General features: G+C 46.0%; 1 protein-coding gene across 3 annotated transcripts in view; it reads left to right on the forward strand.

Annotated features, from left to right (window-relative positions):
* Positions 1-7,568: 7,568 nt before the first annotated feature.
* Positions 7,569-19,040, forward strand: part of cicb (capicua transcriptional repressor b) — a 34,157-nt gene continuing 22,685 nt past the window's right edge. For all 3 annotated transcript variants that reach the window (XR_012959087.1, XM_076108819.1, XM_076108820.1), the window contains exons 1-2: positions 7,569-7,801; positions 13,741-17,672. Coding sequence is in view for 2 of the 3 variants with exons in the window: in XM_076108819.1 (XP_075964934.1) it covers positions 13,859-17,672 (3,814 nt within the window). In the remaining variant the exon portion in view is untranslated. The remainder of the gene's footprint in view (positions 7,802-13,740; positions 17,673-19,040) is intronic.

Below are 19,040 nucleotides of genomic sequence, written 5' to 3' on the forward strand. Positions count from 1 at the left end.
CTGTGTTTGTTTGTGTGTGCTCTTCTTTCATATTAATAAGGACACATAAGCCCGAGCAGACAGAGGAGTTTTATTTGTAAACAAAGAGATTGACCTGCTGACTTTTTGTCTCATCAACAACAAGCCGACAGTCATACCAGGTCTTTTTGTGTTTATATACTTCAAAATTAACATTAATTAAAAGGAAATATCTTAAAGTGAAAGTTATTTAGTGAGCTTTGGTGGTGTTTGTAGGTAGATTTTGTTAACATGTGATGGAGCTATTGTTTCCCCGTTTATGCTAAGCTAAGCTAACTGGCTGTGAATGTGTCAAATTCTCTATTTTTAAATGCAGGTCTATACTGTACTCTCCTAAATGGATTTATTTTTTGCACATATATTTTTTTTTTATTGAAAGATACGTTATTTGCCCCTCAAGCGAAAACTTAAAGAAACTAACATGAAAACACATATACAGTATATATATATATATATATATATATATATATATAAAAAACACTCAAATATAAATCAAAGAATACAATAAAAGATATTCCATTCCATTTATATTGTATAAACATATTTATATGAAACAGTTCCCTACTTAAAAGTAAAACTTTATGACTTCTTATTGGAACAACAGCGTGTCTTTCATCTCGCCCTTCGTGATCCCTGATGGTTGCGTGGATGAAATGAACACACACACACACACACACACACGGCCTCCGAGAGGGCTCTGAGGTTTTGCGTTTAGCTGATAAAGAAAAGCACTTTGTCTGCAGTGCTGCTGCCCACTCACCCACATAACGCTCACATAAGGCTCACCCATTTACCTTTTAACGTGACGTCATAGCTCCCTCGTCTTAAGCGCACTTACAGGCACATGTATGTGAGAGGAGGAGGAGGAGCTGCTGGCCTTGAATTGCATGTCTAGATGTTTAAAGTGTGGGGTTAAAGAAGAAAAATGCAATCCAAAACAAGAAACATCGCAAAAATCTTCATATTAATTTGTTCTAAAGTACATTTTTCAATAAAATCTTAAAACAATTAGTTTTTTGGCCAACCATTAACTTTCATAGATAAAACAATGTCTAAAGTAGATATGAAGATTAATGCTGAAACATATTTCGACCAGTAACTTTATCAACATGTATATGGGCATTAGTATTATATTAAGACACACTTGACTCAATCTAAAACCACCCTTTAAAGCACTGTTTCCCAAAGTAAGAAAAATATTGTTGTTTACGACTTCTCTCTAATCTTTATTTATTTTCTGTGATATAGTTTTACATTTTAGCTCTTCGGGCCTTTAACAATTATTCATGTGAAACAATCCGATGGTTTAGAGGAGAAAACAAACCCCGCAGTTCAACTTGTCACACGACACACTCAACCTGTAAGTGGGCACAAGTGGACGCTGCTTCATTTTTAAAGGTCACCGGTGAAAAATGTCGGCAACTATAACTAAAGATTCACTGACACAGAAGCTTCTGTGCTCCTAATATGTCAGTGTGTGAGGCATGACTCGCGTAACCTGGTTTTACCTCCTTCTTTGACCTGGGTGAGGGTCACTGTGTGTGTGTGTGTGTGTGTGTGTGTGTGTGTGTGTGTGTGTGTGTGTGTGTGTGTGTGTGTGTGTGTGTGTGTGTAGAGATTCCTGGCCCCCATCTGTTGACAAGTCAGTCATCCAGCTGCTCCATTCACATCAGTGGAGAGAGAGAGAGAGAGAGAGAGACCACAGGAACCACCGTGCTCTCTCACCTGTGCCACATCCCTCTCCCCATCGATTCCTCTGAGCGCCTGCTTTCGCGGAAACCAGCGCAGAGGCTCTGTGCTCCGTGCTCCACATACAACCGCAGCCTGTATGCGTTGTGCACACGCTGCACAGCAAGAGGCCTTTGTGAATGCACACACACACACACACACACACACACACACTCAATACATTCATACACACGCGGGGCTGTTGCATCCTCTGCGAGAGTTACGGTGCAGTGACATACGGGAGGGCACGCTAGTATAAGTTCACCACATCCTCCACCATACAGAGAAAAGCTGCACCGCACAGGAGCGATGATGCACTTTTCACAGCGAGCACAGACGAGTGTGTGTGTGTGTGTGTGTGTGTGTGTGTGTGTGTGTGCGCACATTGATGTGGTTTGTTTGACGAGCTGGTACTTGTATTTCCTTTTTCTCCTTCCTTCCCGCCAATCTTTGTGTTTGACAAATAAATATGATTATCTAAAATATGTGTTTCCCTGACATAGGTGACTGAAACAGTGCCTGATCTGATGGCTAAAGGGCAAATACGACTTCATGAAATCGGCCTTGCTTTGCACTTTGTACGCCATCAAAGAAAAAATGGTTCACCTTTAGTCCTGTGTTTAGTCATTTCACATTGACTGTCTCCCCCTGTTGTTGGAACACAGCACTGCACACTGCACAGCTCGAAGATGATTTTGCAAACCGAGTGATGTTTCTTGGTGCATCTTTTTTTCTCAGATGACAACATACAGTAGTAATTAAAAGCTTATTTTGTCGGATTATTTGGCTCTTTGCTGCTTTAAGTTTACTTATCGCTTAATGAACAATAAGTCAGTGAGTAGTGCAACAACTTCATCCAACTGAAGCATAATCATACAGTGAATAAATGATCCATCTGAAACATCGAGCGTATCCTTTTTATTCACCAGTGGTTCCCAAAGTGAAGTGTGGTGCCTAAGGATGGGCTAAGAATGAAATACAAAAATACTAAAGCGGTGTCCTGGTTTGGAAAAGCTTACTAACCACTCCTTATGCATCTCGTCTCTAATGCAGACAGGAATCTGTGTGTCCAAGGACGCCTGTCCATGAGGGGCCCGCCTTCAGCTCCGGGACATGACGAGGACCCTGAAGAACAGCTGAGTGGTGTAAAGTTACTGTGAACAAGAATGCAGTGAGTACAAGGGCCCACTGTTCTCCGTACTGCAGCTTGTGTGGATGCCGGCCTCCTGTGCCACCTCTCTAACGATGCTATGATGTCCTCTCTTGGCTCATTCTTGCCATTTAGATGTGACACGGAGCCAATATCATCACTTCTCAGGAGCTATTCAAGCTTCAGAATAGGTCTGCAAAAGAGGGACTTTAATACATTTCTGTCTTTGTCTTTTGTGGTGGCATCCCTTCAGTCAAATCCTTGGAGGTTTTTATCACCAGGTTGGTCTCCCCTAAATCCGTAACCTCGCGCGGCCTGTGTGCAGCATTTATCAGACATTTTTAGACGTCATGACTCCTCGCTGCCTCCCCCCTGTAAGCCGCAGGAGCAGACTTGTCCTCTGTTGACACACGATACACAAAGAGCCCCTCCATTCTTTCAGTAACTCGCTCTGTAACTAAAAGCCGAAGGTGAAGAGTGGAGAGAAAAAACCTGAAAGTGCAAATCTTTTCAAAGACTCTTGGCCTCTTTTGTAAAACTGCTTTTGTAGTTCGCCTCAGCCCCAGGTAGGAAGTTTGATGGCTGAAACACAAATGTTACTAAAAACTTAACGTAAACTTTGATAGAAGCCTAAATGTGTGCAAATAAGATGATCAAATCAGAAAGTTTTAAATATCAAAATGTTATATAATCAAAGTGAGACTGCACTTCAGTACAGCAGCACTTGGAGTTAAATGCTGATGTCAGCATGCTAACGTGCACATTGCATTACCATTAATAAAGTACCTATCTATCTATCCATCCATCCATCCATCCATCCATCCATCTATTTACCATGCAAAACAGCCATGCTGCTTGAGAAGACACACAACTTTTAGATTTTAATAATCCAGAAGTTACGTGTCTTTGCCATCTCTGATGACTCCATTCCTTTTGGTAACAAGAGTCCATAGCTGCAGGGACTCCTAAAGTCCGGCTTTCAGATGAAGCTGGGTGGATAACTTCACGGTCGTGCAGCTGAAACCCACACTGAGTTTTATTGTTGGTTTTGATCGTCTTATTCGAGCGAACCATCTCCATGACTGCAGGAGCTTTTGTTTTGAGGAACCTTTTCCGTCTTCCAGTTTTCTATTCGCATCACTCCGCCCGGGGGTTTGATGGGACATGCACGGTCTGACCCCGAGGGTGAGTGTGGTCATGATGAGGGTCAGAGGTTATGCTACTGCCAGCGTCTGCTTTAAGAGACCCTGAGGTGAGAGACATTCCTGACGTGGGTCCGCCTTTTGTGTGGAGTTCGGGTTGGTTTACGGAAAGTGGGAAGAAAAAGATAAGACCACTGCTGAGCTCCAGACCAGTTAATTCACAATAACTTACTGTTTTGGGCAGAGTAAGTAAAGTTTATTTTATGTCAAATTATCGCCACTCCGTCCAGCTCAGGTTATATCACGCTCTTCCTTTCTCTTGTTGTCTAACCTCACAGTGTTTCTCTCCTCTCTCTCTCTCTCTCTGTTGTGCTCGGCTGCTGTCTGTACCTGAGGCCGGTCTGACAGCAGAGCCAAGCAGGAGAAGGGGGTCTCTGGTGTTTGACTGACAGGCCGGTGATGAGCGCACAGAGAGAGGGTGAAGGGTGAAGGTCAGAGGTCACGCTCCCATGGAGAGAGGGAGAGCAGAGCGGGAGGGGGGTGGGGGACGGGGACAGAGAGGGGGACTCGCTAACGAGGTGGGGTGGTTGTTGGGGTTGCATGCAAGGAAAAGACAAGTGAAAAAGTGCATTGAAAAAATGATATGAGACTTTATTGATCCTCGTAGTGGGGCACTGAATATATAGTTATAGAATAGAGTAGAACGTATTTTAACTAAATATATATATGAGTCTTACAAATAAAAATTGAGAAAAATGTAATTATAAGTTTACATAATTGCAGCCAGACTTCCAAACAAGATGTGTTCCTATTCACAATACCACACAGGGCAACCCACATCTGGGTTTATGAAACATCTGGGTGTGTAGATGTGCGATACACTTTATTGTAAATAAATTCAAATTTCTAATGATGACGCTCAATGAAAAGTTACGGGGACACCAAAGTTATTATGAATCATCCCGAGAGGGACATGAACAGTCTGACTGCAACCCATTCGTATTTCACCCGAAACTTGATTATCTGGACATTAAGCTGTCCACTGATAAAGGTGAAAGTGCATTTATACAGCGTAATGGTGGTGTGCCTTGTTATGTATCTTGATTATCACTTTTATATTCTGCAGTGTAGCGCCTGCAGAATAGCAGCAGCAGTCCAGCTCTTCACCCACGAAGTGCACACGCCTGGCTGCAGATAGTTGAACTCTGGACTGCTGTCTGGAAAGTGCATCCAGTTTAAACAGTTCATGTGTTTTCAAAGGGTTTCCCAGCCATTTTCTATTCTTTATTCTTCCTGCCTTCATATAAAATAGTCCTCCAAAGGGCCGCCAACAAAAGCAATCTACCACCCACCGCTCAGGCACAGGACCTACAGCTTGTTGTTGGGGTGACCCTGTACCTACAGGTGGTAGGAAGGCTTCTGCTCCATCCTGGATCGTTACACCTTTTTTACTCGACACAGACTAATAACACGAGCCGGGCCGATGTACTGTCTGATATTAGGTTATCACAGATAGACTGGTATCAGCATAATGTCTGACAACAAATGCAGAAGATTTGTTTGAGGTCTCAATTACATAGTTTGTCCACCAGAGAGCACTGACAAGTCTATTTTTAAACTGTCGGATGTACGACTCAGTGTATATCCTGGTTGTGATTCTTTTAACCAATTTATAATTGATGTTATATGAACGTTCAAATATACTTTGGATACACAGTAGGAGTGTCACTGCTTGTGACACTTTAAAGAGAAGTAAAGTCTACTCATGGCTCAAAATCATGAAAGGTGATGTTCACTATTCATATTGTTTAGTTGATTTAATTCCTGATTTTAATGCCTAAAAAGAAGGAAATATCTCAACAAGTTAGTTATATATGAACAAGTTACTTTAATCACTTGTTTATATATTGTCTTATTTCCCAGCATCCCAGTTTGAGTAAAGCACAGTATCTCTGAGACATTTAACCTTTTTTGTGGACAGATTGTTCCCTATTGAAAAGTAAGTTGCAGTGCTGAACAATTACAACTAGATGTCGCTATACATCAACATTTAATCAACACCCGTCCTCTGTCCTTCTCTCTCTCTCTCTCTCTCTCTCTCTCTCTCTCTCTCTCTTTCTCGACACACACGTGCACAAACACCAGCAGACACACGTAAGTAGTAAACTCTTTTAAAAATATACAGCCCCTTCGGCCAATCACAACTTTGTTCTGTTTTTAAGTCTATCTCTTCTCTCCTCTCCCTTGAGTGAGAGATCAGCACGCATGCATCAGGTCTCACCGACAGAGGGCGCTGCTCCTGTGAGATCCCGCATGGCTGTCTGTCTCAGCATGAGTCTGGTTTGCTACAACACAGAGCAGGGGGGTTATGTCATCTTTACTATTATGGCACTACATCTTGAGTGAGATACTGTGCTTTCTCTTCCTCTCTGCAGAGGTTAAAGCTCACTGCACAGATCCCATGTATCAAAGTTATTACACGTGCAGGATTGCCCGTCTCACGCACCTGCAATCATCTCAAACATGCGCACCTTTCTCTTTTCCAGCCACAGTTCCCAAAGCACACCGGTTCGTCTCCAACACCCCCTGCAAGTTACAAACACGGGGTTAGCCGAGTTTACGCGCAGACCACGCCCTCTCGGTTCAGCTGGTGGCAACACTCATGATGACATCATCGCTGCGCGCAGCCATTGGTCCCGAGACGTCGCACGCCTGCCCAATCGCCTGCCGGTGAAGTGACGTCAGCCCGGACCGGTCCCCGTTCACTTTCACTGGAGTGGGCGGGGCGGAGAGATTGCCAACGTCAGAGCCAGCGGGATGCTGCGCCGTGATTGGCTGAATGCGGTGAAAGTCAGCGTCTTGTTGCTGAGAGAAAAGTGAGAGAGAGGGAGAGGGAGAGGGAGAGAGGGAGAGCGAGTTTGCAAAGGGGCACCGATGCGTCGGCTGTGTCTGCAGCACTGAAGTGTTGTCTCCTTATTAAGAAACTTTTAAATCACGCACTCGTGCGTATTCTTCACCTTCCTCAATAATAATTTAAGAACTATTGAAATGCACTTGATGCAACAGTTCGCATGCTTGGGCCACAGAGTACAAACCGCCGCATTGTGGTGGTTTAACCCTGCTGCACCAACGTCTGTAGGGAGCAGCAGAAAGATTGATGCATTATCACCGTCTGCTCAGGGATGGCACTAGTGCTGTCAATTATGGTAAACATACTTCTTTTCAGGAGCGGAGGGGGCATTTGTGCCTTTCTATTGGCCCTCGGTAATTTGCTCCCTCCTCTCGACCCTCCCTCGCGCTGTTCCTATGGTTCCCAGAGCTCTTATTGGATACTGTAAAGTTTGGGACAGGACACCGGTCTGGCTAAGCATCCTCCGTCGCCATTGGCTGGATCCCCCCGTCTGTCAACTGGACTTTGACAGCGAGCCACGCCCCCTGGTCTGTAGGCCCGGCGCTGATTGGCTACTGTAACTGTCAGCGACCTCTCATTGGTCGGCTTGCCCAGCTGTTGGTGGTTCATTCACCATTTTGTGACTGTAGTGGAAAAGAAGACCGATAGTTTTTTGTTTTTTTTACAGCCTTGTTTGAGTTTCTGCGGGGGTAAGGACATGTTTTGCGGAGGAAAAGTAAAGTGCGAGTCCGGACCGCGCAGTCGTCAGAGCCGACAGCCAAGAAGGGACGTTACCGACAGTTGTGCCCGCCTCCTCATCGGCACAATAACACCGTAAATCGTTCTGCTGCGAGGAGGAAACGCTCTGTTTGGGTGAGTTGAAACTAAAGTTAGCAGAAGGTAGCGACGCTCAACTGACACGAATATTACATTCTCAGGAGCAGCGAGGAAACACCGTCCGAAGAAATAGTGAGACACCGAGGAAGAGCCGAGAGAGAGAGAGAGAGAGAGAGAGAGAGAGGAGGGGGGTGTGCAGGGGGGTGTAACAGCCTAAAAACTTTTCTCTAATGTTTTTTTCCGCAGTCCCACACGGACGGACCGGGGAAAAACATGTCAGCCTTCCTCCGGTGTCATTACTACATTGTGGTACATGTTGAGGACTTTTCCTTGACCGTCGCGTAGTCAAAAAGCGACCGACCTATTTTGCAGCATTGCAGCCCAAAATGTTTACCAACAGCATCGCAAGAGAATTTATTAAAAAAAACGGAACGAACATATATACATAAATATAAACACGACAGCGTGTAATATCCCGTCTCCTTGAGGTCTGGCTGACGGTGTCATTCTGTTGCGTACTACGACTACTACAACCACCACCACCACCACTACTACTAACGTTACTGAGCCGCTTACTAGAGCCAAACACCAACAAAGATTCATGCTTTTTAAGTTTTTTAAAATGCACATAGTGTCACCTTACAGGCTCCAGTAAGGAAGCTTCAGCGGAGTGGTTGCGTGTACACACTACTAGGCGTTGTAGTGTGAGATCCGTCTGCATGCATATGAGGAAAATAATTAAGCTCTTTGTAGTTGGGAGAATAAAAATGTCACTTGAAACGGGTTGTTTGTGTTTGTCGTGCAGCGGAGCAGACCGGCTGACTACCTCGAGTCATAATACTCCTTTGACATTGTGTAAGCGCCGCTCGTAGTACTCGCAGAGATCAGCGTAAAGAAGAAGCTGGAGGTTTTGTCTTTTCTCGGCTTTCCCCCCCCCTCGTCAACGCTCCACTTTCCTGCAATGCATGCACCCTTTGACATCTGTGACTGGGCAGTTCTTCACAGTTTTTGTCATATTTTGTCTTTGGGTGTATTTTACAGTCTCAGGAATTAGATGACATTTAGACTTTAAAGTGTCCTCGGTCTGTCTTGCAGATTTTTTTACAAACGTGGCATGCATTCCTCGTACCTCCATTTAGGCAGAAGACACATCTCTCATGTGCGTATATAAGCATCTGTGCACATTGTGGAGCAGTTGGTCATTGATGTGGCATCACAGTCACCTCTGATCTATGCTTGTATGGCCTCTTGATCAATATGGGCTCAGAATGCACACATTCCAGGGCTCAATGTTCTCTCTTTTATTTATGTAATTCAGTGTCACATATATGCCAGCCGCTAAACAGCATGCCAGTATTCATACTACGTCACAATGGATGTTCTCCATAACAAGCGCAGTCACACACACTGGCATGCTCACACACTTCCCAGCTCGGCCTCTTGCTACACCTCAAATACCTGAACGAAATGTTTTCTTTCACTCGTCTCATGTTGCATGAATGATCACATCCCACTCACTCGTGTGTGTGTGTGTGTGTGTGTGTGTGTGTGTGTGTGTGTGTGTGTGTGTGTGTGTGTGTGTGTGTGTGTGTGTGTGTGTGTGTGTGTGTAACCGAGAGCATGTTCTTCGTTTTTTTTTTTTTTTTTTTTGCTGTTTCATGTGTGAGTGTGTTCCCCGGTGACCCAGTTAAGGGCAAAGCCGCCCTGCCATGCAGGAGTGTACAAGGGCCACACTAGGCTTACATACGGTCTTCTTCTGTTGTACCGTGGCACATACTGTCTTCTTCTGTTGTACCGTAGCACATACTGTCTTCTTCTGTTGTACCGTGGCACATACTGTCTTCTTCTGTTGTACCGTAGCACATACTGTCTTCTTCTGTTGTACCGTGGCACATACTGTCTTCTTCTGTTGAACCGTGGCACATACTGTCTTCTTCTGTTGAACCGTGGCACATACTGTCTTCTTCTGTTGTACTGTGGCACATACTGTCTTCTTCTGTTGTACCGTGGCACATACTGTCTTCTTCTGTTGTACCGTGGCACATATACTGTCTTCTTCTTCTGTTGTACCGTGGCACATACGGTCTTCTTCTGTTGTACCGTGGCACATACGGTCTTCTTCTGTTGTACCGTGGCACATACGGTCTTCTTCTTTGTTGTACCGTGGCACATACGGTCTTCTTCTTTGTTGTACCGTGGCACATACTGTCTTCTTCTTTGTTGTACGTGGCACATACTGTCTTCTTCTGTTGTACCGTGGCACATACTCTCCCTGCTCCATCCCTGTCCCCGTCACTGCAGCCCTGCGCCCATACAGACACCCATAAAATGCTTTTTAGGAGAGGGATGAGCTGCAGTGTGCCTGGTAACTACGTACACACTCACATATAGTGCAAAATGCAGCGTTGAACAAGGTATACACAACCTGAAGACAGCCGCATGCAGTCATGCCCCCACGTCTCTCACACACACACACACACACACACACACACATCCTGTGCCATGTATAGGCTAACAAATAACCAGATAAATTGGCATCAAGGTTGAGGCTTATTAAAGTTGTATAGACCAGTAATAACTTCTTCTTATAGTGTTGACATTGAGATGAGATTTCCTGGCGTGCACGTTCCCTTGTGCGACCTGCTAAGAAATCTCCAGCATGGTGCTCTTTGCTTGAACATCTATATTTTGAATATCAGAATTTGATATCATAAAAGTTATTTTTTATGTTTCTTATTAAAGAAAAGCAAAACGTGTGTGTGTGTGTACACGGGTGTTTATACGGCACAATGAATATGTGAGTATGAGACAATATATTGGTCCAAGAGAGATTTTAACAGTGTATGCATGACTGCACTGTAAATTCCAGGGAGAGCGTTTAGTGTGTGTAAAGTTTGATGTTGCTATGCTGTGCAGGGGGGGTTGCATTGTGTCCGTGTGTGTGTGTGTGTTGGGTGAAACAGCATCTTTTTGCTGTTGAAGGAGGAGTCCGGTCCAACGCCACGGAGGCGATAGCCGTCGTTTATCCGTCTATTCGGGATTTACAGTCGCTTTAGACCAGAGCAGCACATATCTCACTCTCAACCCGCTCTAATACTGGAAGGTGCAGACGTCTTGAATCACCTAAATTATGACTGAGTTCCACTCTGCTTCGTCTGGATGCATCCCACAGCACAATCAGGATTCTCCAACAAATTCCTTTATATTTTTCAGTCCCAATAACTAATGCACGAAAAACCCAAGAGGAGCGATTCAGACGTGCTCCTGGACTCTGGGGTTGACCTTTGATAGGGAAGAATTAGGACTATATGTGAAACATTAAAATCCTATACCATTTATTACAAGGCAGCATTGGAATTACAGAAGCCTCCTGCATGAATTCACATACTTATCCCTGTAATTTAATTACAACATGTTACAATATGATATATTGTCTGGAATTTCAAATTAAACTCTGTGGATGAGCTCATTGCTCGTCCACACATTAAGGATGGATTCACAAATGGGTGCACCCGTTTGAAGAGTTTAAGCATTTCCATCAACTTAAATGGAACTGCTGCTTGCACACTCGGGTGATGGATAGTTTTAGTTCGGTGACAAATGTCGTAAAAGTCGTCGATGGCTAATTCTGAGACTCCGGTTATCTACACGGTGAGCACATACTCTGTTGTGTACTTTCAGAGTTACAGAATGTGAATATACACAAATGGCTGCTGCTGGCTTATCAGCCAAATCCTACAGCGTTTTTCCGAAGGCCATGAGCATGAACAAACACATTTTTCTCAGCTAAGATCAGATCCTCCAGAGAAATCCAGTGAGCCAGACAGTCAGTGAAGTGGCTCTGACTCCTTCCTGTCTTTACAGAGTGTGGGACCAACACGCCCAGTCCAGGCCTCAGCGTCTACTCTGGTGAAGCAGCACTGGTGCTGGTAGATGGTAGACTTTCCTGCAGTCCAGATTGTCTTTCTTCTGTCCCCATGCTTTGTCTGAGATTTATACATTTAATTTAGAAAAATAGACTCTTAACTAGAAAGGGAGTGATGAACTGTGAAGTTTCCCTTCATGATCTCTTGATTTAGTTTGTGTTAGTATACAAGTATGGTCAGCTAATTGGCATCAGGGTTTGTTTAAAAATATATTTTCTTATCGGCACTAATATCAAAAGTAAGGCTGATATTTTGGGTTCATAGGATGCATTCATTATGTGAGTCATTAGACAGGGAAGCTTCATATTTACCTCATATCTGTTTAATTCATTTTCATACATTTAAATGAGAAGCGTTGGAGTAACTGGTGCTCATCTTCTTCAGTTCTTCAGACTCTAAGGAAGAGTTGTGTCGTTGGTAAAAGAATAAACATTTTAACAGAGCAGTGTTTTTCACCAAGCATCACAGTTTCAGTACAGTGGGTAAACTCCAGATGTTAAGCTTCCCACGCGGTGCTGTCGCAATGAAATACGAAACATCAGTACTGCTTTTAAGATTAGTATCTGCAGAAAAATACCAGGGTGATGATCAATGCCTGTTTCTACAGTAAACACTGAACGTGGGGGCAGACGTGGTTGTTTATTTGTCACTCAGGACCAGGAAGAGATGCTTTTCTGTACCGCAGGAGTTGGAAGTGGTGGTGGTGTTACTGGTCTATAGTGTGTTTTGTTTGTAACAGCAAACAAACAGTTAACAACAAGGTCACCTTATCTGTGTGTGCAACGATCTTTTCCAATGTTTAGGACACTGTGTGTGTGTGTGTGTGTGTGTGTGTGTGTGTGTGTGTGTGTGTGTGTGTGTGTGTGTGTGTGTGTGTGTGTGTGTGTGTGTGTGTGTGTGTGTGTGTGTGTGTGTGTGTGTGTGTGTGTGTGTGTGTGTGTGTGTGTGTGTGTGTGTGTGACTGTATTTAGCCTGTAATCTTGCATCAGTGACTGTGCCGAAACCTGTGCTAGCCTTTTAATTTCTCTCATTTTAGGCGTATTTTGCCATGGCAGATTATTCCAATTATATTGTCTTTTTGTAGAAACGTGTGTGTGAGAGATAGAGAGATAGAGCCAAAGACGACTGGGAAAGACTGAGACATTGTGAGTGAGAGAGGGCCAGCGAGTGCTAGAATGACTGTGGAAATTCCCAATGACTACACAAGAACGGCCTATTTGAACAAACAGCCAAACAGCCGCATACTCCCACCTCTCTCTCTCTCTCTCTCTCTCTCTCTCTCTCTCTCTCTCTCTCTCTCTCTCTCTCTCTCTCTCTCTCTCTCTCTCTCTCTCTCTTCTCTTTCTCTTTCTCTCACGTTGTCGGGTGACCTCACACAGGCCACTGCCAGCCCTTTTCCTCCCGATGGAAGTCAAAATAAATGCTGTGTTGTTGATGCGATCCGACGTCGAACACGGAGAATCCAGTCTATAATGCATAGCGTGAGAAAGCTACCCTGTCGCATGTCGAAGTAGCTGGAGGGAGTACAGTGGGGAGGTGTGTGTGTGTGTGTGAGAGACCGAGAGAAAATCAGTTTTGTCTCTGCCTGCATTTTAAATTAAATAAGTGTAGGCCTCATTAACGACAGATAGTTGGATTCAGGAGTAAGAGACAAATTGAAGTGAGAGACCTTGGATGTTTGTTTACATTTCTTTCTTTTGGCTCGAATTTTACTTTTTTTTTTTTTTTTTTAACTGAACTCTATTTTAAGAGAGTAAACTAACCCACTAAGTGATTTCATGATCACACAAGGTTAACCAGATCTCGGACATACTTGGCCAGAATAATCTGGGAAATTAAAATTTTTATTATTTCAAGTATCACACGCAGACACGCTTGCATGCACACTTTAGTGGATCAGGAAGAAATGGAGGGTAAACGAGAGCCAATGTGATAGCCAGTGCAGTGTAGCACACTTCCAGGTATGACGTCACTTTTATTCTCAGCAATTTTTGATTATGAAGATAATAAATGACCCCCTGTCTTCTGTGTCTCCCTCTTCCTTTCCAGCTTGCAATACAGAGGACAGAAGGACGGGAGACAAGGAAAACGGAGAAAGACGGGAAAAAAGGAGTGCCTTAGAAGTGAAACCCCACAAAATCTGCACTTTGTGAACGGCGAAGACGAGATGAGACCATTAAAGAAACACAGAGGGCGCACTCCCCCGTTAACCAGAGGTAGAGGGGGGAGAAGGAGAGGGGGCTCTCAGCCCCTTCAAGAGAAAGACCCCAAAAGAGTCAAGAGGGAAACGCTCGTCAGAACCACACAGCAGACACCCAGCACTCCCACAAGCAAGCAGATCTCGCACACGGCCGTCAGCTCCAACGAAGAGCCGATCACGAGCAGCAATACCCCCGCGAGGGAGGAGTCCACTGAGCCGCGGAAACCTGTGGAGTCAGTCGAGAGGGAAGACAAAGAGGCAGAAGAAAAGACAGAAAAGGGAAAGACAGTGGGCACGAATGGAAATAAGGCAGTGTCCACTGATATTGTAGCATTTCCTACCTCGACCCCAACGCCACTCTCCACAGCCACGCCCCCTCCGACCACCAATCATAGCCCCAGTTTAGGCTCTGTCTCTAGCAGGAAAACCGCCACATTTAAGGCTCGTGTACCCAAGAAAAAATACACATATGAGCACTTTGCAAACAATGCAAGTAGCCTGACTACCATTACTACCTCCAGCCCTGCACTCATACACAACAGTTACTGCAATATTCACAGCAGAATCAGCGATAGTTTGAATACACCCAATAATAATTTCAAGAGTAGTAACAATATTAGTAAAAGCACTAACAACAGCATTCATTTTAGTATAAATAGTAGTACTAAAAGTAACACTACAAGTGGTATTAACAACATGGCTAACCGTAGTGACGGTAGCCATAATACTCTTATCAACAGCAGTAATAGCAGAAGTAATAATTGCTCAGGTAATCAGCCATCAGTGCTAATTGTGGATAGCAAAGCTCCAGAAGCAAACCACTTTGTTTCCACAGAGGATAAAACCCTCAGGACGGCAGAATCCCAGGAAAGAGATTCCCAAGCTGGGGAGAACGAGTCCGAAGGGGCCCCGAACTCCGTGCGCTCTTCCTCCACTGACACGGCGAGTGAGCACTCGGCTGACCTGGACGGGATGGAAGCAACAGGAGCGAGCCTTCATCAAAAGAACTCCCGCTACCCAGCTCCTCTCCATAACTCGCACCAGAAAGAGGCCCGGCTTTCAGAGGGACTCGCTGAAGCTCTGGCCAAAGGCATGAAAAACCAGAGAGTTCTCGCTCGCCAGATGAAGAGGACCATGGAGAGAGGGGTTGGGGTTAAGGAGGTTGACTCCTGTCTTTTATCACCTGTGTTCAGACCGGGGGTGGTGCGTAGGGTGAGTGGAGGCGCTGTTGAAGTCCAGCTCCAAGGAGAGGAGACCCTTGTTAAATACCCTTTCCATGGTGGCACCGCGATGACGTCGTCATCCGTGGCCAAGAGCACTGTGGAGTTCATTTTGGACGCCCCACCGCCTGGCATGGCACCCGTGGCTGTCAGGACCCAAGTGTGCGTGCCCTTCGGTGGAGAGGAGGGGGGTCCCCTGCTGTACAGAGAGGGCGTCGTCACTCAGGTGGATCCCCACCCCGGGGTGTCTTTTCCTTACCAGGTGCTCCTGAGTGAAGACAGAGAGACGCTGGACAATGCAGATGTGGGCGAAGAGAAAGAGAAGAGGAGAGCCAATGCCAATTCTCAGGCCGTGTGGGTGTCCCGGCAAAGTCTTAGGCTGCTCACCCCTCCCTGGGAGGTCCCGCATTGGGATGGTGGGAGAGCCCAGGAAAGAGAGCGTGAGAGGGAGAGGGAAGAGAGGGAGCGGAGGGAGGAGTTGGAGGTCGAGAGGGAAGTTTGCCAGTTAAGTATTGGGATGGGGGTGCTGGGAGGGGGAGCCAGGTTGGGCCATGGTTTTTCCCATGAAGGAGTTGCAGGAGGGCCCTACGGAAACGCACACCCACCATCCCGCTCCTCCACCGTGACTCCTGGTGTAGCTGGCAGCACAGTTCATGACTGCGGAGAGAACTACTCTGCCAGAGAGAGACAGAACCAGCCAGAGGAGGACGTTGAGGTGTCTCGTTTTAACATGGCGCTCACTGTCGGCCCCAAGACGAACGCTGGGACCTCTCCGCACAGAAACATCGTCTCCAAGTCCAGCTGCTACCCCCCCTCCTCACCCCACCTCTCTCTGGTGCAAGGCCTGGCACCCCCACATCTCTCCAGCCTAGCGAGTCCCCAGCCACCCCGTTCCCCTGCCTTACTGGGGTCTGAAATCAACAGCACCACTCCAAGCCTACCTCCATCAAAGTCCACTCCCACTCAGACCCCTACTCCCACTTCTGGTGGGGGGTCCTCCTCTACCTCCTCTCACTCCAGGACTCCCCTGTCATTGGCTCAGCAGAAGTACAAGAAGGGCGATGTGGTGTGCACGCCTAATGGTATCCGTAAGAAGTTCAACGGTAAGCAGTGGAGGAGGCTGTGCTCCAGGGAGGGCTGTATGAAGGAGTCTCAGCGTCGAGGATACTGCTCAAGACACTTGTCCATGAGGAGCAAAGAGATGGAGACGGGAGCGGGGGGAGGAGGAGGCAGCAGCTCAGGGACCGTCACCCCTGACCTGCGGGGGAGAGCGAGCAGTGAGTTTGAGTGGGACGACACATCGAGAGAGAGCAGTGAGACCAGCAGCAGAGGAGACTCCAGACCCCGCCTGGTCCTCCCCTCCCTCCTCCCCCATGACCTGTCGTCCCGCTTTGACTTTGACGAGTGCGAGGCCGCCACCATGCTCGTGTCCTTAGGGAGCTCCCGCTCTGGCACCCCCTCCTTTTCTCCCATCTCCACCCAGTCGCCCTTCTCCCCCGCCCCCTCTCCCTCACCTTCTCCGCTGTTCGGCTTCAGGCCCGCCAATTTCTCCCCGATTACCGCCTCCCCGGTCCTGCAACCCCGGAGGCACAGGCAGCCCAGCGGTACTGGGGGAGGGGGGGCAGGGGGCAGTAAGGTAACGACCTCAGCCGGAGGAGGAGGAGAAAGGGAGAGACACCCTTCAGGTGTGCAGCCCTCCTTCCACAGCAACCTGATGTTTACGGTCCCCATGAGCCCCAGCAAACGAAAGCCCGACGCACTTCCTCCACCACCCCTCCCCTCACACCACCACGACTACACACCCAAGACAGAGCTGGAGCAGGGGGAGCTGAACAACTCTTTTAGGGTGCTGTCCCCCCAGACACCAGCCTCACATTCCCGCACACACACACCCACCTTCTCCCGACCCAGAGGAGTCTCCACCCCCTCGTCCAGCAGGCCACCATCCTCCACTGCCGTCTCCCCTCCTCCTCTGCTGGTATCTCCGACTCCCCCTTCCCCTCTCACTCCCGACGGAGGGCCTCGTCGTGTGGTCCCCGTTTCCCAGCAGGCCCTGCGGGACTCCCCTGTCATTGTGAGGAATCCTGAGTGTCTCTTAGAAAGAGGAGGAGTTGGAAACGATGGAGGAGCAGATAAAACCTCACCAAAAGACATCGGCTTAGCACCCCTCACCCCTCAGCCAATTTCAGGCCTCCAGGTTCCCGTCCCCATTAACGCTGCTGCAGCCACAGTTCCCAATGGCACCGTCCTCTTGCGGAGCCCAGCCCAAACTTTAGTCTTCGTCTCCCCAACACCGTCCTCCCTGCCCACCACCGCCACCCCAGCCACCCCCCTGCAGGCCCTGTCAGTTACCGTCAGCACAGCAGTCACAGCCCCCGCACCGAGTAGCTCGGACAGCTCTGTGGACCGAGAGGAGAACAGGGGGACAGGGTTTAGGGGTGAGGTCCAGCAGCCGGTTGCGTGTCACCCTTCTCCCACCGCTCTGCTGCCACTGATCCTCCCGGCTGAAAGCCTTCACCCCGCTCCACGAAAGGACATCATCATGGGACGTCCTGGCACAGGTGAGAATCGATGCGTATTCGAGTGGGTGTATTTTGTGTGTGAGGTCGGTGGCTGTGAAGGAATGACGAGAAAATGTGGAAACTATGGAGCTTTTATTCACAATGTGTGAATTGGGCTGCATGTTAGAAAACAGGAGATATGTGGAACATGTATATTAAATGCTGTATTATCTTCAGAAATACGTTTTAATGTAATATGTTTAGTGTCTTTATTCCAAAAGAATTAAAAAATAAAATAAAATATATATATATATATATATCTTGTAAATGAGAAAATAATAACATTAATTATGGATAATGTGTTGAAAAATGTATCATAGAGTGAAGAATAATTACACACACAAGAAGACTTTCTGTTACAGCTTTCCTGAAATATCACTCAAACTTTACTCCTACATTTCAGCTCTGCACACACAAATCCTCTTTTTCCTCTTTTTCATTTTTAATGAATCCCAATATTATCCCAACCTAACAGCTGCAACATCCTCAATTGTGTGGCATAATTCTCTGCATATTTAGTTTGCATGTACCATTTAATAACCATCCATAGAGTATACTCACTAAATTAAATTGTTGTTAGACCTGTGTCATACCCTTTTTAAAGGTCGACACACACAGCGTGTCGACTCAGACTAGTTTACAGGCTTTGGACTAGCTGCAGGTTAACCAGCATTTTGCATTAAAATAGTAGTTAATTCTTACACTCAGAAGCTGCGACTCCACAGAGAAATGCAGTGACAGTGCAGCTCCGTCTTTAGAAAAATACCAGAGCAGTAACTGAGAAAACAAAATCACTTTATTAATGTGTATGCAGTTGCAGCTACTACACGTGGCATTAGTATTAAAATAATGAGATGACTAGGCAAATTATAGCTGTAGCTTTACTTTACTTTTATTTTGTACACACACACACACACACACACACACACACACACACACACACAGTTGAAAGAGAAAGATGTATTGAAGCCTTTATTTTAAAAGGACATTTTTCTGTTAAATAAAATAAAAAGAAAGGACCTTGCTTAGTTATTTGTTTCTTCCTATATATATATATATATATATATATATATATATAAAATCAAATACCAACCAACTATTAACACATTCCTTTACCAAATAAATCTGATTTAGCTAAAAAATATTCCTTCAAGATGATCAAAGTATTAAAAGTGATTTTTAATTAAACTTAACTTGTCTGATAACACCCACAGTTTAACAGAGGCTTCGATTCACATGAACAGGCCACGACCTGTGTGTGTGTGTGTGTGTGTGTGTGTGTGTGTGTGTGTGTGTGTGTGTGTGTGTGTGTGTGTGTGTGTGTGTGATGCCCAGTGAAAGAAGCTCCAGTTAGACAACATTCTGTTG

The sequence above is a fragment of the Anarhichas minor genome, unplaced genomic scaffold (assembly GCF_050575085.1).
Source record: "Anarhichas minor isolate MPS153535 unplaced genomic scaffold, ASM5057508v1 ptg000041l, whole genome shotgun sequence".
In the NCBI taxonomy this organism is placed as follows: domain Eukaryota; kingdom Metazoa; phylum Chordata; class Actinopteri; order Perciformes; family Anarhichadidae; genus Anarhichas; species Anarhichas minor.